At 39.7% G+C, this 21,346-nt stretch overlaps 1 protein-coding gene across 8 annotated transcripts in view; it reads left to right on the top strand.

The window, feature by feature from the left end:
• The window catches only part of SLX4IP (SLX4 interacting protein), a 125,920-nt gene that overhangs the window by 98,110 nt on the left and 6,464 nt on the right, over positions 1-21,346 (top strand). For 6 of the 8 annotated variants that reach the window (XM_075925665.1, XM_075925666.1, XM_075925660.1 and 3 more), the window contains 2 exons: positions 4,000-4,077; positions 7,066-7,154. In XM_075925665.1, the coding sequence (XP_075781780.1) occupies positions 4,000-4,077; positions 7,066-7,154 (167 nt within the window). The remainder of the gene's footprint in view (positions 1-3,999; positions 4,078-7,065; positions 7,155-21,346) is intronic. The other 2 variants (XM_075925663.1, XM_075925664.1) reach the window with 1 other exon arrangement.

Raw genomic sequence — 21,346 nt, 5'->3', positions numbered from 1 at the left:
TCTGTTTTACTGTTACTGAGTTCACAGTGGAAGTCATTATACTGTCACAATTATAATTTGTTCATAGAAAGTGCAAAGTCTTGTGGTCTTTGATTTGGTTAACCTCACTGACAGTGTGTCAAACGGATAGTAGGTGCCAAACTGGAAATAGCTAACAATAATTTTCTTTAATCACGTGCTATATATATGCAACTATTAAAGGTGATGGACCTCATCCAAAGTCTCCAAAGTGTTCCCTGATTTTTAAAGCGTGGTTTTATTTGATGCATCTCAACTTGATTGTTTAGTTGCCTTCTTAAGGGAAAAAGATGGCTGATAAATTATTTAGAGATTGATTATGGTAGATAGGCCTGGTATTGCATAAAGGATGGTGTGGTCGAACATCACTGCAGGAATTGCTCTGAGGCATTTTGCAAGCTGGAAAGCTCTTGAGTATGCGGAAGGGAATGAAACTGTATTGTCACCCTTGTTCTAGAGCCGACATCCAAGCCCTCTGAACCTGGTTAGATCTTCTGCCTAGAATTTGGACGGAGATATATGGTCCTAACCTTTCCCTTGCTGTTTTTCTACAGTTGAGAATGGCAATATTTATTTATAAACTTTTCTATGGCACTTGTCACCCAGGTATCTGAGTGCCTTGCAAACAGTAGTGAGTTTAACCTTGTAAACTCTAGGGAAGAATTATCACCCCTACTTTACAGTTAGAACTGAGGCACAGAGAAACTAAGTGCTTTCCCCAAGGTCCCCCAGGAATTTGATGGCAAAGCAGAGATTAGAATAGAATCCAGTTGGAGTTGCAATCCAGTGTACAAGACCATCTTCCTAGCCTTGAGAAACTTTAGAACACATGGATACTAAGTCTGGTTAGCCACTGGGAACGAGACTCCTTTGCACTCTATCCCTCCCAACTGGAATACAGGAAACTCCCAACATGTGACCGCCCAAGTTCCAACCCCCCGCATTTACAACCATTTTTATAAGTGTGAAATAATCATTTTTGTAAGTGTGGAAGGGGCTGAAAATCCCTGACTTATGTCCTCAGCCCGCATTTACGATGGCGCGGGAGCCACAGTGATTCTTACAGCACATGCCGAGGGCTGTGGTTGCATATACATGCAAATAGTTTCTTTCACACTGACGGGCGTGAATACAAAGATTAAGGCAAGACTATACAACACACAGGCCCCATTTATGTCATTTCTGCTGATATTAATAAAATGCAATATTTACCTGATTTCCACCAGACAGCACTTTTAATGATTAATGACAGTCCAGGAATTTAACTACTATAACACATCTCAACATAAAACCATTATATTGACTACTTTTTTGTTTTGGCTCCCACCTGCAAGCTGTGTCTTGAGCCCTGCATAAATCCAAACCGCGCTGCAGGCCGCAAACAAACAGGCCATGGGCCATATGTAGAGTAGCCAAGACAAAGCTGACACCACTGCTGGACCATCTACCAGAGTCCAAAAGGTCCATATTAAAATCAGTTGTGCAGGAGGGCTACACATCGGCAAGGACAGCACTCCAGATAGCAATGGACGTAGCGGATACAGCAGCCCAGTCCACGGCTATGGCGGTAGTCGTAAGACAAGCATCCTACCTCCAGGCAGTGGAAGTCCCAAAAGACCTACAAAATAAAGTCAAAGACTTACCATTCGACAGAGACAAATTATTCGCCGAAAATACAAATAGCGTATTACATTCATCCAAAGACTCACGCACAACCCTTCAGACATTGGGTATGTATACCCCACCATACAGGAGACGTTGTTATACACCTTACCAACGGCTTTACGATTACCCATATATCAGGCAGCAGTGGCAGCAACAACAACAGACCTTCAATCAGGAACGTCCGTGCCAAAGACCCCAGAGGCGTCGAAACCTGGGCAACTGTACACAAACCCCACTAAACAACAAACAGCAGGTTTGATGTCTTGGTATGATGTCTGGGGTATGCTGTCTCCTACAACAGCAGCAGTCACCACTTCCACCTCTTCCACCAATGCCTAAGGCAGTTTTACCACCAATGGGCCACAATCACTGCAGACAAGTGGGTGTTGGAAATAGTTCAATTCGGATATTCCATACTCTTCCTCACCATTCCCCCCACTATCCTCCACCCTGTCCCTCTTCAGGGACCCATCTCACGAGGCCATTACGCACCGAACTCGACCACCTGCTCTCTTTAGGTGCAGTAGAATCAATCCCAGATGAGTTCAGGGGCAAAGGTTTCTGTTCCCATTATTTTCTCACTCAAAAAAAGTTAGGAGGATGGCAACCAATATTAGATCTCCGGTGTTTGAACAGATTTCTAAGAAAACAACTATTCAAGATGCTGACACTTGCTGCTATAATACCCACATTGGATCGCGATGACTGGTTTGCTGCCCTCGACCTCCAGGACGCGTATTTTCATATGTCAATCCATCCAGCACATAGAAGATCCCTACAGTTTACAGTTGGCATGTATCATTACCAGTACAAATCCTGCCTTTTGGCCTCTCGTTCACCCCCAGGGTAGTCTGAAAAATCGTGGCGGTTGCCACAGCACACCTCTGTCAAGAAGGAATAATCATATTTCCTTACCTAGACGACTGCCTACTGAAGGGTCACTCGCGTACCGAAGTGCTCAATATATCCACTCCATGATGAGAACCTTCCACACTCTCGGACTTCTTATCAATGACCCAAAGTTCACTTTTCATCCTACTCAAGAGCTAGAATTCATCGGTGCCCGGCTAGCTGCAAACACCGCCAGAGCACACTTACCCCTCCAGAGGTTTCAGGCCATTCAAGACTTGATGTAAATCATTCAAATAGCCCTGACATAGAGTGTATCACTATCTACTATATATTTGAGAGGAGTTTGTCTGTCTGTTCCTCTGTTTGTTCAAGAACTCTTTCTAAACAACAAGACCATCAAATTCGGTATGCAGCTTCCTCTTACCTTAACTGAAAGCAAGGTAGGGGTTTGGTTGTGCCAAAGAAATGGGACATGCCTGGAATGGGATTGCTTCTCATAAAATCATACAGAAAAGAGACAGAATCACCAGGAAGGTGAAAGGGGCTGTCCCACCTCCAGATTCATACCGTGACATTGCTGAAACAGCTACTCCCCAGATTCATATGGGGACATTACTGGCTGTTCCTCTTTGTTAGAGAGCAAGGGGAAAGTGTACCGTTTGCTGTGCTCCTCACGCTGGCTGGACCTGCTGCAGCTGGGAGACATGTACCTTCCCTTGGCTGTGCTGGCTGGAGCTGTAGTAGCCATGGAGAGGTGCTTCTCACTTGACCCCACACTGCTGTTGTGAAAGAGGGTTAGGGTAGCCTGCATACTCATCCCTTCATCCTCAGTCCCACCCCTGAGCAATGATTTCAGTGAAGCATGTACGTTTTCATTTTGTTTTTCAGAAAACCAAAAATTAATCAAGTTAAGGACTAGAGCAACACTGGTAAATCTTGTAATAAATCTTCTTATAATAAATATAGCCTGATCTTGAAGGGTGCAGCGCCACTCACTTTTTCTATTGAACTGAATGGGATTAGCAAATGATTAGCACCTTTCAGAATCTGCTTATATGTTTATACAAGCCAGCATCTTTCATTTAAAAGCAATTAGTTAAGAACATTTCCAGCTGCTTTCTTGATTTGTGCGGGTACAAGGAGGTCACAATGAACAAGTCTTAGTCTCCAGACCTGTTTGCCTGGCACTTTCTGTGGGCAATGAATTAATTGAAATTAATTTCTGTGATTTGAGAGCGGTTTTAAAAACCAGTGTGTGTTTTTACTGCACTGTACATTCATTTATTCTTGATTCTAAGTAGTTTTTATTAAAAATGTTTCTTTTGAAGAGATGCACATCTTGTAAGTGAGAGCTTTTCGTTTCCTTTCCCCCAGACAATCAGGAGAACCTCATAGGAGATGTGTAGCATACTGTGAGAACAGAATACCCTTACACTTATTACATCACTCTGTTTTATGTTGCAGGTGGCAATTTTTACATTACAGCCTACTTTACAAAAAGATGGGTCAATCTCCGTTGTGTTGTGGGGCAGCAGTCTCGTGGTAAGCAGGCAGTTTCTTATTCAATTACTTAACATTTAGCACAATTGGGAGAATGGAAGGGATCATAATAACAGTATCTCTATTAGAATTTTGATTCTTTTCATTAGTTTCTGTTGTTGTTATTTTGGCTTTTTTATCGAAAATATTTCCAAACAGTTGTTTTATTTCACTTGAAAGTTGCTTACCGCCTGTCCCAGAATAATCAGCTCAGCCATACCAGATTTTATTTTTGTGACGAGGCTCAGCATTTTACTGAGTCTCTACAGGGAGAATCAAGCAGAGGTTGCACTCCAATGAGTCACATCATTATTGTTTGAGTATCTTGTGCCATCAACTGTATGGTACAAGCGTGTGCAAACAAAAGCTTTCATTCAACCCACTGCTGTAAAACCTTCACGTAGGTGATGTCATTGGGCCAGATATTTTTCTTCTTCATGTTTTTCCAAGCCAAGATGCTCTGTAAGGAAGTGATATCAATCCTATTGCTCCAACAACAATAAAAAAGGAACCATAACAATCACTGCCCTTTCAGTTGATCTTTTGAATTTAAAAGAAAAATAAAGAAAATCAACTAAGCAGCTTTACATGCTTAACTGCTTGAATAACTTAACTGCTTGTAATGTCTCTTATATGTTATAGGGTTTTATTTGCTATGTTTATGAACATTTATTAAATCTGTTCTGTTTTAAATAATTACTAGTTTTGTCTAACTTCCCATCGAGTGAAGAGATTAGAGTATTGATTTCAAATATTTCAGCAAAGCTGTACTATATGTTTTCATGGCTGTTTTGGAATATTAGATTATAATGTAATAATGTCTTTTACATCAAAACTTCAGTTGTTTTGGATCTAAGCTTTATTGGCATTTTACATGAAGTATTGTAGTTTAGTGACAGATTTGTTTTATTAACTAGCAAGAAACCATCTGGCAACATGTAACTGCTAAAATAACCAAACTAAAATATATTTGATCTACCAGTACTATCAGAACAAATTCTAAGGCTGCGATCCTGTAATGATCTCCACATAATTAGAGCCTCCTGCTCCCGTACAGAAGTCATTGAAAGACAGTGGCCAAAATTTGTTGTTTCTTTGATGATGATGATGATGAATGTTTTATAAAAGCAGCTGCTGTAAACCAATAAATATATTTCCTGAGCTAATAAACATTTTGGCTTCAAGCGTTCTTTTAGTAATACATATAATACCACAACTGAGAAGCACACATTGACTATCATCTACATAGTATTCTGTACTCTGCAGTTGATACTCAAGCTGCACTGCTTCATGTTATGGTCAAAGCTGAAATAACACACTGTCAGAATGCTTAATATCTGACGCTAGAATCAACCCTTCTGCATGTGCATCTTTTCCTTCCTGTGCAAAAGGTAGGGATTACTGTTTCCATCCCAGCACCATTCTTTATATCCTCTGGAGGCTTTCTGCTTGGAGCTCTGCCGGGTGCGTGGGTGAGACCAGAAGAACAGGGAGTCTGACTACAAGCCACAGCACTAACCCACAGATCTAGTTGTAATTAATACAGCATGAACTCAGAAAGTTACTTTCATGGCTCCTGCTTAGCACCCACAGGAGGACTAGGCAAATGGCTGCACAGAGCATACTGTCAGTGAAAAAATAGACATGTGAACAGACATATTCCTCCCCTGTTTGCTGCTCTTTGGTGGGATGTTCTGAGGCAGGAAACTTTGAAATAGTTTTTCTGCTAATTTTACGTCTTCCCCTTCAATAAGACAAGGTGTTCTGGCCCATTGTTATAAAAATCTGGTAATTTCACATAAAAACCCTAAATAAAAGTGTGCCATTTTAACCGACGTGAAAATAATCTCCTCTTGCTAAAACAAGTGTGTGTGTGTGTGTGTGTGTGTGTGTGTGTGTGTGTGTGTGTGTGTGTAAAAAAATATGGTATTTTTTTCATTCAGGTTTTCACTAAAATAGTGATAGAAATGTAGCCGTGTTAGTCTGGTGTAGCTGAAACAAAAAACAGGACTATGTAGCACTTTAAAGACTAATAAGATGGTTTATTAGGTGATGAACTTTTGTGGGCCAGACCCACTTCTTCAGATCAAATAGTGGAAGAAAATTGTCACAACCATATATACCAAAGGATACAATTAAAAAAATGAACACATATGAAAAGGACAAATCAAATTTCAGAACAGAAGGGGGATGCGGGGGGGAGGTAAATGTCTGTGAGCTAATGATATTAGAGGTGATAACTGGGGAAGCTATCTTTGTAATGGGTAAGATAATTAAAGTCTTTATTCAAACTTAGGCGTAAAGTGTCGAATTTAAGCATGAATGACAGTTCACAGTGATAAACTGAGTGATACCTGATGTTTTCTAATCTTATCACTGGTACAGAATTGTTATTACTAAATCCTCTTCTCTCTAGTAATCTCAGATGGTTAAGAAGTTTTGTTGTTCTCTGTTAAATCTGGGCACTGTGTTGCTAAGAGTAGGTGTAAGATCACAATAGTAAACAGTAAAATCATTTAAAACTTGAAAATCACCTTAGTCATAGTCTGAAAGATGTTTTCCATATGCCATGTTTTGTCCAATTTTAATCCAATACATTATACTGGTACTATAAACATGACTTAAAGATTTGAGATGAAAAGGTTAATCATCAGACTAGCACAAAGGAAATCATACTGTATGACTTGCCTGTGGGGTTCCATGTGATATACTTGTCCAGGGCTCAGGTGGACTAATTTGCATCCTAGTCTTTTCTCTGGAGAATGGATCTTACTCTGCCCTATTGATAACTGAATGTTTTTAAAAAGTGCAGAGGGGAGGAGAGAGAGCAAAATTGCTAAAAGTGCGGTGGGAGAAAAGAATTATTGTGCATTTTAAAATGTCAGCTGCTTTGATTTACAAAATGTCGTTCATGTGTAGTTGCCCTTATAAAAACTGTATTTTATATAGAAAGATACATGTAATCCTTTTGGGGTTTGTTGTTTTACATAGATCTGCGTGTATTTCCAGACAAATTTGTGGTTTGTGTCACTAGACTTGAGTCTAATCCCAGTCCTTGGACAAGCGAAAATGGAACACTGGTATGTATGAAGGAATACTAGACTAGTCTGATTTATTGTTCAGTGGTGAAATGTGTTTTTGTGTAGACTTAGTCATTGAAATGTTAATCTTATAGTTGATGGAGATGGAAAAGATCATCTAAGCAATTGGACCAATGTGTTCAAAATGGGATCCTAACGCAAGTTTCCTACATGCATACTTTGTCACCTAAATGGTTGGATTCTTAAATGGCTGAACACCTGGCACCTCTTGTTGAAGACAGTGCACACTGCTGGAAGCTTAGCACTTTTGAAAATCAGGCCTCTTATTTAGAAGCTAACTTTTTAAAAGCCTATCCATTTTGAACTACTTGGCTTTGAACCCTTTTGTGTTACCAACTATTAAAATTTGTAAGGTCTACTGTAGTATTTTTTTTGCATATGTTTGACATCTCTGTTCTATAAGGGTACGTCTAGACTACAGGCTTTTGTCAACAGAAGTTTTGTCGACAGTATCTGTCGACAAAACTTCTGTCGACAAAGAGCGTCTAGACACATTCAGTTCTGTCGACAAAGCAAGCTGCTTTGTCGACAAAACCCTGTAGTCTAGACACAACCCTACATGCAATAACACCTTCTGTCGACAGAACTCTGTCGACAGAAGGCGTTATGCCTCGTAAAATGAGGTTTACCAGTGTCGACAAAACTGCTGAGTTCTGTTGACGTTATGTCGACAGAACTCAGTGGCAGTGTAGACGCAGGTATAGTTTTGTCGACAAAAGTCCACTTTTGTCGACAAAACTCTGTAGTCTAGACACACCCTAAGGGTACATCTAGACTACAGGCTTTTGTCTACAGAAGCTTTGTCGACAGATACTGTCGACAAAGAGAGTCTAGACTACAGCCAGTTCTGTCAACAAAGCAAGCTGCTTTGTTGACATGAGAGTGTAGACACAAAGGACAGTGTAGATGCAATAACGCCTTCTGTCGACAGAACTCTATCGACAAAAGGCGTTATTCCTCATAGAATGAGGTTTACCACCATCGACAAAACTGCCGAGTTCTGTCGATGTTATGTTTTGTCAACAAAAGTCCACTTTTGTTGACAAAACCCTGTAGTCTAGACACACCCTAAGATAACACATAAGAGTCCGTGGTGATACTGCTGAAACCAGACCTGGTGAAGGAGGAACAAGGGGGCAGTTTCAGTAGGGCTCGGTGTTTCAAAGGGGCTTAGGTCTTCTAGGCACCGCTACTGCTCAGTGCTGGAGCACCACTCTGGGGGTCGGGAGTGGGGACGGCAGTGCCTTGGTCCAGATGGCACTGAGAGCTAGCTACATCTGCCCCATTCTTTCCGCCCAAAGACCCACCCCTTCCAGGATACGGAGTCATCCCCCACACACCTTGCCCGAGGGCCCCAGAAACTGTCAGCCCCCCCGTCTGGAACAAAATATTTTCACTAATAAATTTATGGGAAGGAAGAAACGTATAGTAGTTCATTACCGGTAAAAATTATTACTTCTATATTTCATCTAGAAGGCTTTATCAGGGTCAACAGTTTGTGAATTTTATACTGCAGTTAACCACTGGTTCTCTCATGAGTGCTAACATTGACCCAAGTGGCCTGTTTTATAACGGACAGCTGCTTTTGCATTCATGAATGCCATGAATACAAATTAAGGTCTGTGCATGTATTGTAGGAGTGATTAATGGAAATATTAATGTTAAATATTAAAATTAATGTAAGCCCCTTTGTGACAGGAAACTTTCTTCCTAACATCAGCTATGTGGGCTTTATATTCTTTATCTTGGTTCCAAGATTGATAAATACAACAGGATAAGTAATCCAGCAAAAAGAGATGTTTAGGTTGCTCAAAACAAAACAAAGTGAGCTGGTTTTGAAAATGTTTTCTTATCAACCTGAACAAAAAACTATTACTCCCACAACATGTGTTTTGAAACCCACTCAGACACCTTAAAGTGGGACTTGTCAATATGCATTTTGACTGGGGGGATAAACCCTGTGATTAGGAAATGAATTAGTATATTTTTCTTTTTAAAGTCTCAGAGAGGGTAGCTATGATAGTCTGTATCTGCAAAAACAACAAAGAGTCCTCTGCCATTTTAAAGATTAACGGATTTATTTGGGCATAAACTTTTGTGGGTAAAAACCACTTTGTCAGAGTTCCTCATTGTTTCTTTTTAAAGTTTTTTTTGTAAAACTCACCATTCAGTTTGAAAGAGTTAATATCTCCAAAAAGTAACAAATAAGAATTCTCCTCCTTAGTTTTCCTTTCATCTGAGTCCTATTAGAAGAGGAAAGGCAGCTGATTAAATGTACTGCTAATATTTTGATGGTTTCACATAAATATTGCTATATTGATTTCAAACTATGGTAACTTGAATCTATCTGTACAAATCCCTAATTATTTGACAAGTGAACTTTACATTTTAAGGGCCTGGTCTATGAGGCTATTCATGTGAGTAAAATTACTCGGGTGCTTAATTCTTTGCTGGATCAGACCCTAAATCAGAAAGTGACTCCCACTGAGCACCCCACACCCAGAGCCCCAGCCACCTTCACCTGGTACCTCCCTGCAGTGTCAGTACTGTTGCACCCATAACTCTCCAACAGGCCCCTATGTGCCCAGATTTCCCCCATGCCCATATTCTCCACTGAGCTGCCTGCTCCCAGATTGCCTCACACAAAACCCTCTCAATCTACACCTGGATCTCCCCATACTAAGCCCATCCACGCTTGGATCCTCCTGGGCTGAGTCTGCCTGAAGCACCTGGCACAGAAGGGCAATGCCCTGGTGTATTTCTGAGGCAGGGCTGTCTTTGTGCTATGTCAGGGTTAGGTGCAGACTTACCACTGAGTCCCTGTCCGGGGGGAGAGAATTATTGCACAGTTATCTCCCACCTCCATGCAGCCAGTGGCCCGTGCTCACCAATGCCATGCAGGAGCCTCCACATTTATTTTACAACTAAAATGTGCAGAATTTTTAAATACTGTGCACAGAAATTTTTTTTGGTACAGAATTTTTAATTTTTTTGCCACGGAATTCCCTCGAAAGTGGCAACAGAGTCAGGTCTGGCATTGTGCATAATTCACCAAATGCAGTGAAAGACTTGAGATCGTTAGCACAATGAGGACTTTCCTACCTTGGAACAGAATAAATCTCACATGCGGTAGCAGGGGGCCAACAGATTTCCCACTTCCCAGCAAAGTCAGTGTCCCTGAGAGCAAGGCAAAAGATTAAGTTGGAGAAGTTGCAGAGACAATCTTTTACCATCTAGGTATCCGAAGTGGAATTTATAGGATGATTTAGTTAGATAGGTGAGAACAGACTGATCACTTAAATAGCAACAAGCCACCACCAGAGGATGGCATTCATTCAAGAGTGCAAAATGAATTTATAGATGACATAAATGAGCTGCTAACAAAAATATGCAGTCTCATTAAAATCTGTTTCTACATTGCATGGTACCAAATGTTTCAGCTTTTAACTTTGACTGACTTTGCAGAAGCAGCTGCCTCCCTCTTCAACTGATATGATATGGCAATGAAGTTGGGAGAGGTTTCCTACATTGCTTGGCTACTTAAACTGTGGTGATAGAAGCATGGGGAATTTACTCTCTGTTTTGCTCTATCACTTCTCCTTTCTCTGTCTATAAGGGATGAGGAAACACAGGATATCAAAGGTGGGAAGCAGCTTCAGAGAGGCTATGAAATCAAGAAGTAGCTGTCAGCAGCTCATTGCCTATGAGGCTGCTTCCCTGCCTTCAAAATCCTATATTTCCTCCCTTCCCCTCTCACAGAAACAGGTGAGGTGATAGATCAAGAAGTAGCTATCTGCAGCTATTATTTGCCCTTTCTCTGTTTAGTGGGGAGAGGGAATATAGGGTGGAAGGCAGGGAAGCAACCTCATAGAATATGAGCTGCAGAGTTGCTTTTTGATCGATCACCTCCCCTCTCTTTCTATATGGGAGGAGAGGAAATATAGGATCTCAAAGGTGGGGAAGAGGCCTGATAGTCTATGACAGCTGCTTCCCTGCCTTTGCAATTCGATATATAGCACACATGCATGTGCACACACAGACCCTCATGCTGAGAGGCACTGTGAGATAGCATGCTGGGGTAGTGCTGATACAGAGAAAAGAAAAGAGAGTATGTCTCACAGCTGGGATACAAGTTGATTTTTGCAGATGCAGATTCTACCAATTAAGTAACCTTGTCCTGTTTCCTTTGGATTGAAGGCCTTTAAGGCTGGCTGGTGCTCTGTCCTATGCAGTGATATCCCCAACAAATCAGTCTGCCTAGTGACCACCTGCACTTTGCTTCTCTCCAAGGGCTATGAATGTGTGTTGCCAGTAGTTACACATTACCTTTTTTTTTTGTCTGTTGGTCACTCGGAAGCCCAGTCAGAATCTGTATATGCAAGCCTCTCCAGGCGCTGATACCTCTCTGGAGGTGTTTGCAACCTGAGTGGTTTACCTTAACCATCCCCCCCACATGCACACACATGTACACTGTTTTATGTTCCTAGAAGAGCTAGAAACAACCTTCCTTCTTTGTAGATGCATATAGTCTCTGGCATACAGTGATAAACAATTATAAACGTAGTACAGTATGGTCTATGGATAGTAATTCCATGCTTGAATAATAAGAATATAGTAGTAAGGATATTGTACCAACCACCTGATCAGAATGGTGGTAGTGATTGTGAAATGATCAGGGAGATTAGAGAGGCTATAAAAAATTTTAAAAAACAATATTAATGAGGGATTTCAACTATTCCCATATTAACTGGGAATATGTCACTTCAGAATAGGATCCTGAGATATAGTTTCTAGAGACTTCTTGGAGCAGCTAGTTCTAGAACCCACAAGAAGACAGACAATTCTTGATTTAGTTTGAAGTAAAGCATAGGATCTGGTCCGAGAGGAGAATATGTCTGAACAGCTTGGTAATAGTGACCATAGCATAATAAAACTTAACATCCTTGGCAGAGAGGGATACCACAGCAGCCCACCACAGTAACATTTAATTTCAGAAAGAGGAAGTACACAAAAATGAGTAAGTTAATTAAACAAATATTAAAAGGTTGAGTGCCAAAAGTGAAATCCCATAAGCTGCATTGAAACTTTTTAAAGAGAGCATAATAGAAACTCAAATTAAATATATATATCCCAAATTAAAAAGCATAGTAATTGAACTTAAAAAGTGCCATCGTGGCTAAATAACCAAGGAAAAGAAGAAGTTAGAAGCAAAAAGGCATCCTATAAAAAGTGAAAGTTAAATCCTGTTGTGGAAAATAGAAAGCCATAAAAATTCTGGCAAATGAAGTGTAAAGATATATAATTAGGAAGGCCATAAAAGAATTGGAAGAACTGTTAGTCCAAGACTTAAAGAGTAATGTAACAGAAAAAAAAAATCAAGTGTGTCAGAAGCAGAAAGCTTACTAAACAACCATTGGGGCTACTGGAAGATTAAGATGCTAAAGGCGCTCTCAAGATCAATAAAACCATTGCAGAGAAACTAAGAGTGTGTCTAGACTACAGAGTTTTGTCGACAAAACTGGACTTTTGTCGACAAAACTATACCTGCGTCTACACTACTGCTGAGTTCTGTTGACATAACGTCGACAGAACTCAGCAGTTTTGTCGACGCTGGTAAACCTCATTTTACGAGGCATAATGCCTTTTGTCGACAGAGTTCTGTCGACATAAGGTGTTATTCCATGTAGGGTTGTGTCTAGACTACAGGGTTTTGTCGACAAAGCAGCTTGCTTTGTCGACAGAACTGAATGTAGTCTAGACACTCTTTGTCGACAGAAGCTTTGTCGACAGTATCTGTTGACAAAACTTCTGTCGACAAAAGCCTGTAGTCTAGACGTACCCTAAATGAATTTTTTGCACTGGTCTTCACAGCAGAGGATGTGAGGGAAATTCTTAAACTGGAGATATTCTTCTTAGGTGACAGATCTGAGGAACTGTCCTAGATTGAGGTGTCATTAGAATCATAGAATACTAGAACTGAAAGCACCTCGAGAAGTCATCAAGTCCACTGCACTCATGGCAGGACCAAACACTATCTAGACCATTCCTGACAGGTGTTTGTCTAACCTGCTCTTAAATATCTCCAATGATGGAGATTCCACAACCTCTCTAGGCAACTTATTCCAGTGCTTAATCACCCTGACAGTTAATAAGTTTTTCCTAAAGTACAACCTAAATCTCCCTTGCCGCAATTTAAGCCCATTGCTTCTTGTCCTATCATCAGAGGTTAAGGAAAATATTTTTTCTCGCTCCTGCTTGTAAAACCCTTTTAGGAACTTGAAAGCTGTTATCATGTCCCCTCCCAGTCTTCTCTTTTCCAAACTAAACAAACCCAGTTTTTTCTGTCTTCCCTCATAGGTCATGTTTTTGAGAACCTTAAGCATTTTTATTGCTCTTCCCTAGTCTTTCTCCAATTTTTCCACATCGTTCCTGATATGTGGTGCCCAGAACTGGACACAATACTCCAATTGAGACGTACACAGTACAGAGTAGAGTGGAAGAATTACTTCTCAGATCTTGCTCACAACACTCTTGTTAATGCATCCCAGAATGATGTTTGTTTGTTTGTTTGTTTGTTTGTGCTACAGTGTCAAACTGTTGACTCATATTTAGCTTGTGGTTCACTATGATTCCTGGATCCTTTTCTACAGTACTTCTTCCTAGACAGTCACTTCCCATCCATTTTGTATGTGTGAAACTGATTGTTCTTTCCTAAATAGAGTTATTTGAATTTGTTCTCATTGAACTTCATCCTATATACCTCAGACCATTTCTCCAGTATGTCCAGATCATTTTGAATTATAACCCAATTCTCCAAATTACCTGCAACCCCTCCCCAATTAGTATTATCCGCAAACTTTATAAGTATACTCTTTATGCCATTATCTAAATTGTTGATGGAGATATCAAAAAGAACCAGTCCCAAAACTGATCCTTGCTGAACCCCACTTGTTATGCCCTTCTAGCATAACTGTGCACCTTTGATAATGACCCTCTGAGAACAGTTATGCACCCATCTTATAAGAGTAGCCTCATCTAGGGCATTCACTTCCAGGATTAGAGGAGGTTTTGGAATAAATTGATACATTTAATAGTAATAAGTCACCAGAACCAGATGGCATTCACCCAAGAGTTCTAAAGGAACTCAAATGTGAAATTGTAGAATTACTAACTGTGGTTTGTAACCTATCATTTAAATCAGATTCTGTGCCAGATGACAAGGGGATATCTTAATGTGACACCAAATTTTTAAAAAAGGCTCCAGAGATGATCCCACAGTTACAAACTAGTAAGCCTAAGTGTAGTGCCAAGCAAATTGGTTGAAATTATAGTAAAGAACAGAATTATCTGACACATAGATGAACACAGTTTGTTGGAGAAGACTCAACACATTTTTTGTAGAATACTTTGGAGGCCAACAAGCATATAGACTAGAGTGATCCAGTGGATATAATGTACTTAGATTTTTAGAAAGCCAACAAGGTCCTTCATCAAAGGCTGTTGAGCAAAGTAAACTGTCACAGGATGAGAGGCGAGTCCAAAGCAGACTGTGAAAAGTTACAAAAGGGGGGGTTACTGGGCAACAAAATGGCAGAATGATATTCAGTATTGATAAATGCAAAGTAATACGCATCAGAAAACATAATCCCAATTATTCAACTACTTGGGCCTCTGCATCTAAGGATATGCCTATGCTGCATGGTTATTTCAGGATATTGAAGGTGTCCCGAAATAGCTACCCCACATCTACACAAGCTGCCTGGTATTTTGAAATATTTTTTGAAATAATGGGCGTGCTCTTTCGTCATCCTGGTAACCCTCATTACATGAGGGATAAGGGATCGCCCAAAATAGCAATTTATTTCAAAATTTGGCACTGTGTAGATGTGCCAAATTTCAAAATAAACTATTGCTTTTATTTGCTTTTCTTTTATAAAAAATAATTTAGAGAAAATCTTTTTTTTTTACAAGGACCCCTTGCATTCTTTTTGAAGACAGGAAACTTACAACTGAGGAAAAACTGGTTGATGGCACAGGTGTAAAATACTGCTCTTTTATGAATTCATGAAGCCTACATCTGAATGTGGTTTAAATCTGCCTTTCATTTCATTAAGGAAAATTGTCAGCTTGACTGAAAAACCACCATCTTTTTCTGCTTTCTTTTATCATTAGATGAACTTGCCATGAAGATATTTGCCATAGTTCTAAGTCTTGTGACATCAGCATGTGAAATCAGGAATGATTTATAGTTCAATCAGTTAACACGGATTAAACATTAATTAGCATGTTTGCTTTCAAGCAAACTTGTATTACATATTTCTTAAAGCAGAATGCCACATTTGTTTGTTTAACCACCTTTTCTTCTACGGCATTAGGAGTATACGTACTTGATAATTTCTGTGTTGTGAGTTTCAAGTTGTTAAAATAATTATTAATGTTACAATATTGTAGTTTTTGATATTTTACAGTCTCTTGAATTGTGTTTCAGTGAGTTTTTCTATACATCAGTTGCCCAGCTCCATACCACTTTAAGTTACTAACAATTAGGTTGAAATACAAGATTTCCTAAACTTGTATTAGAAAAGTTATGGGTTCCTACTTCTTTCTTTTCTATGGAGCACCAAATTCTGATGATCACAAACTTAGGGTATGTCTACACACAATTTTTATTTCAGGAGAAGGATGCAAATAGCGCTGCATATTTGCATACTTCCTCCATGTTTTCATATTTTTTATAAAGCACCATTCCTTGAACTCAGCTGATTCTGTGAGAATCTCTCTTTCTTTTAAAAGGATATTAAGTATGTGGCCTTCATGATCCTGAAAAAAAAGCTCAAAAATATGTCCCAAATGCACTTTAAACTAGGCTCAGACACCAGAAGCCAAATAAAAAAATCCTCTAATTTTTAATTTTTTGTAAATATCATTATTTTAAGCCAGTCTTGGAGTTTTCGGGGACCCGACTTCTGATTTTTGAGCACAGTGGGTTGTGAATACTTGGTGTCTCAATTTAAGCACCCAAATGCGCCAGTCATTTTTTCTCAGATACATTGCAGGAGTTGTGTAAAGCTTTCTGTGTCATGCTTCTCGAGGATAGTAGGCCTGCCTGCTCCAGAAGTGAAGCTGTCCAAGATCCATGCTTAAGAACAACAATTTTTTGAGTTCATCAGACTGTTTATCCGATTTCATCTGGTCAAAAGGTTGTATTATCAAATCCCTCAGCATTTCCTAAACTTGTGCAGTCCAAACTTGGAAACAGATCCCATTGGCAAGAATTAGGGGATATGATCCTTTAGAATGCTTAGCAGCACACTAGTAGCCTGGAGATTAGGACCATCCAGACTTTCTGAAACTTGGCATAAAATAATATTGTGCAGCTACAGCCAAGGAATGGTGTCGTTTCAAATTAGCTACCAAGCAGGAAGAATGTTAATCTTTTGGCACTTGAAAGCCCTTGAGATTTGGTGTCCAGTGAAACCTTCCTGGCTGTTACTTGTCTTTCAGGGAAGAAAGCATATATGCACCTGTTTAAAGTATGCTAGAAATTCATAAATAGAATCTAGTGTACAAGACCGTCTCTATACTGGGAGAAATGGAAGATAGAGACATGAAAATGATACGTTTTGAGAGGGACTCTCTTGGGCTGGGGAGAAGAGAACAGCAGGACAGGTGCAGTGTCTCACACTTTCTCCATGAATAAGGTGTTCAGTTGCCATATCTTGTGGGTCTTGGAATCAGCCAGAAGCTAGGACCATCCTTCAGTCAGAGGCTTACAAACCTGTTGAGGCTCTTAAATTAGCTGGGGGATGCCAATTTTGAGCTACAGTTCTATACTACTCTCACCCAGGACTTTCAATTTCCTGATCGGTCATGCTTGGACCATCTTTGATGGCCTATACCTTTTTTGGATGTTCTACATCTGGCATGTAGGTCTGTCATTCATCCTTCTATCCCTTGACTAGGAGGAGGCATTTGACAGGGTGGATCATGGGTATCTCATGGGAACACTCCAGACATTGAGCTTCAGTCCTGTTTTGTGGGGTTCCAGGTGCTGTATGCCTCTGCAGTTGCTGCTCAGGCTCAAATAGGCCCTCACTGAGCTAGGGATATAAGTGTCTAGTTTACTACCCGATCCGACTGGCTCGGGATCTAACCAATCACAATATTTCAGGTCTCCCAACTCAGATTGGCTGAGACTCTAAGGATTTCCTCTGCAGCATGGGACATAAGTCACTTGCAGGTTTAACTAGTGTAAACTGTGGAATCTTTATCACTTGAAATCTTTAAATCATAATTTTAGGACTTCAGTAATTCAGCCAGAGGTTAGGGATATGTCAGGAGTGGATGAGGGTCTATGGTCTGCCATGTACGGGAGGTCAGACTAAATTATCACGATGGTCGCATCTGAACTTAAAGTCTATGAGTCTATCTAGGAACACAGGCTCAGACTCTCTAGTGCTACAGGGGCCAGGTATCCTATGTTTGAGCCTTAGGTTAATACAATTGGTACGTGGATGAAAGGAGGTGGTCAGGCTACTAATCTACATTGCTGTATAGACATATCCTTAGTTACCAAAATGCTGTCACTTCCAATGCATAGTCACAAAATATGCAAATTAAGGCAACAATTTATTTGCATAAATGCCAGCTTTTTAGATTTTCTGCTTTAGCGGTGTAGAGCTCATGGCCTCAGAATCTCAATTCTGGCTCTCTTCATAGTGTTCCAACTTCTTGGCAGTGCAGCGCTAGGGAACCTCTACTGCTCGGAGTTCCCCTGCTTGCAACAAGCTGTGGACTCAGTGGGAGTGGAAGAGGAGGTGAACGAATTTCTGTAGTAGAGAGAAGCTGATCTTGGGCTAACTATAAAGAACTTTTATCTTCTTCACCTCTTTCTTTCTGCTCCTCCAGTGCACAGGCACATACAGAATAGGTGAGGTGAAGGGAGAAGCATTCTCTTCAATAAATGTTTGTGTCCAACATGCTAACTATATCCAGTTTAGTTCCCTCTTTTAATGGAGGTGGCCATAATAGTTTCCATTTGGTTGTAGACTTTGTCAGACCCGATTAGCCAAATCAAGGACATTCCCTCCTGCATGCACGTGGAAGGGATTCTCCCACTGACTGGAGCCAAATAAGTCTTGTTTGAGTACCTTTAATAGGAATTATTTTGGCCTTCAGAGAAAGACATGTTGTTGTTTTTTTACAATTTTAGCCACACGAAATAACTATTTCTGCTTGTTTGTTTTAGTTCAGTTTATCTAGCTGTGTTGAATTCAGTCTGTCTTTTACTATTTATCTTCCCCTGTTCCCATTTCATGTCCATCGTAGAGGAGCTTCATTTCAAAAGAAGAGAACTCTATAAAGCTAAACAAAATTACATGCTTCTTTGTTCTTACCTTATGGGAGTATTCTGGCTTGGCCTCCTCATCAGGTGAGAGCTTGATAGAGAATATTAAGAGAAAATTCAAGGCAGTAAGTCCAAAACTACAATTTCAGTGGAATGGCTACAAATAAATGCAAATTGCATCTGTACTCAGGGCCTTCTTCTTCTCTCAGTTATACCGGAGTAAATCAAGATAAGGCTTTGAACTGAGCCTCAAGTATGTGTTTAATTCCAGGCTCGATCATAGGCTGACCTCTTATGAAACCTAGTCTCTATGCCCCAGTTCCCTATCTGTAACATGGGATAACGGTACTTCCTTACTCTCAACTTTTGTCATTCCTTTCTGTTTAGATTATAGGATCTTCAGGGAAAGTGTTGTATCTGATAGAGCCTACTGTAATGGAGCCCTGATCTCACATCTGGGATTGCTTGGCATTACTCTGATACGAATAATGATTGAATGACTTCATAGACTTTTTCTGTCAAGTCTCGAGGGTAGCCATGTAAATCTGTAACTTTAAAAAAAGCGAGTAATTCTGGGGCACCTTAGCCCTGGTCTACACTAGGACTTTATTTCAAAATACACCCTCCCCCCCCAGTCGAATTTATAAGGGATGCATCCACACTACTAAGCCTGTTATTTTGAAATAATAGGCTGCATAATTCAAAATCTATACTGCTTTTCATCACAAGTAAAGCTAATTCCAAAATAGTTATTTCGAAATGATGGTAGTGTATGAATTATTATTTCAAAATAATTACTCCCCAGAGTAATTTGAACTAATTATTACCCAGTGTTTCCTGGGGCTCTAAGTCCGAGATAACACATCCACATTCATGGAGGTAACGCATCCACGTTAACAGAGCCTGTCTTGGACAAATTTTGAGGCTTCCCCATAGTGTGGACACACTAATTCAGATTTGTTCAATTGGGAGTTATGTCGAATTTAGTAATTTAAAAATAATTTCCTAGTGTAGACATGGCCTTAGAGACTCACATATATATATATATATATATATATATATATATATATATATATATATATATATATATAATGAAATATATATTATCATGAGCCTTCGTGGTCAAAACTCTCTTCTTCAGATGAGCTGTAGTGAAAAAAACAACAGTTGATGGATTTCTGCTCCATATGGCTGAATGCAGTGCCTTGCATGTTAAAAAGTCTCAGAGGGATAGCCATGGTAGTCTGTAACTTTAAAAATGAGTAGTCCTATGGCACCTTAGAGACTAACAAAAATATATATAGTAACATGAGCTTTGGTGGGAAATAACCACTTTTTCAGATGAGCCAGAGTGGAAAACAGAGCTCATCTGAAGAAGTGGGTTTTGTCCACGAAAACTCATGATGCTATATATAAATTTTTTTTTGGTTAGTCTCTAAAGTGTCACAGGACTAGTCACTCATTGATTCTATAAGTTTGTTTCTTGATAAGCAGGTCAAGACAAATGGTTAATCTGTAAGTGCAGTTCAAAACAATAAATTTCCTCCACCAGAGACAGAATGTAATTATCCAGCAATACATGGTTTTATTGTAACATAACCAGGCTGAACACAGAAACAGGCTGAGACAAGCTAGAAAGAGAAACCAAACCAGGGAAGTGGGGAAGAATTGTTCACTCCAGAAACAAACCTCCCTTTAAATGCAACATCCCAAATCTTTGACGCAAGAAGGTTCAGTGCCTGTATGAGCTGTATTGTCAGGTCTGTTTCCTAAGTGCCCAACCCTTTCCATTTTCTTTGGGCTAATTAGCTGTAGGATTTATTTTCATGAGTGTGGCTCCATAAATAGTTCCTTTAGCAAACCAATGTTAAATGTCTGTAAACTAGACTCTTCTATAGGTAGTTGTGGATGGTAATCATATAGTATCCATGTTTTTGCAAATTATTTATCTTTATAATAGAGGTACATGGAAAATAGTAGACAATCAGTAGTGGTATTTAATACCCTTGAAAACAAGCATGCCAAATAATTTGCCTCTGTGAAAAAGACTTAATAAATAGAGCTGTATATTGCCTGCTGAAGTGAGGTGGTAGAAGCCATGTATGTGGCTAAGGGTGGAATACATGTACATAATACTAACTTCAGAGAACTCTGCTTGTAAGTAATAACCTTTCTTTCTCTGTGAGTCTAATTTTCTGAAGGCTCTCACATGCAGAGATTTAGTGACAAAGAGGAGTGAACTGACCCTAGAATTTTAAGAACACAAGATTTCTAATGGGTCTTGACAGTTCAAGGGCTAAAGAAGCATTTTAATCTTTTGTGCCCACCCAGTCTCCATACAAATGTAAATATCTTTCTTTAACAATTTGCCAAGAAATCTGGTTTTACTTTGTTAGCAGCAACCCCCACTTCCCGCAGCCTTTTCAGAGTCAAGTCACAAGTTTGGCGGCACTTTGACGTTTTTTTCTGTCACTGTGTCATTGTTTATATGATGTCTGCTTCTTCTGTCCTCCTTTTTATGCCTGGAATATTTTTCTTTAATTATTTCACTGGCTAAAAGGAATTTGGGATTACTCGACAGGATGAGAGTAGATTAGCCTTTTTTTTTCTCAACAAGCCTTGAAGTTCCCATAGGAAATACATAGTATTCCAAAAACATACAGCATTTTTTATTTTTTTAATTAACTAAAATGATTAGGCCTAATAGAGAACATAAAGAAAATATCACCAATAATAGTTGAGTGTCGGATTGGGATATGTTGTGTCCATTGTTGTTATTTATGGCCTTTTCTGCCTTTTATTGTGAACTTATTCCAGCCTTAGG

Source organism: Pelodiscus sinensis, chromosome 3 (assembly GCF_049634645.1).
Source record: "Pelodiscus sinensis isolate JC-2024 chromosome 3, ASM4963464v1, whole genome shotgun sequence".
NCBI classification, from domain to species: domain Eukaryota; kingdom Metazoa; phylum Chordata; order Testudines; family Trionychidae; genus Pelodiscus; species Pelodiscus sinensis.
This window is presented reverse-complemented; position numbering and strand designations above follow the sequence as displayed.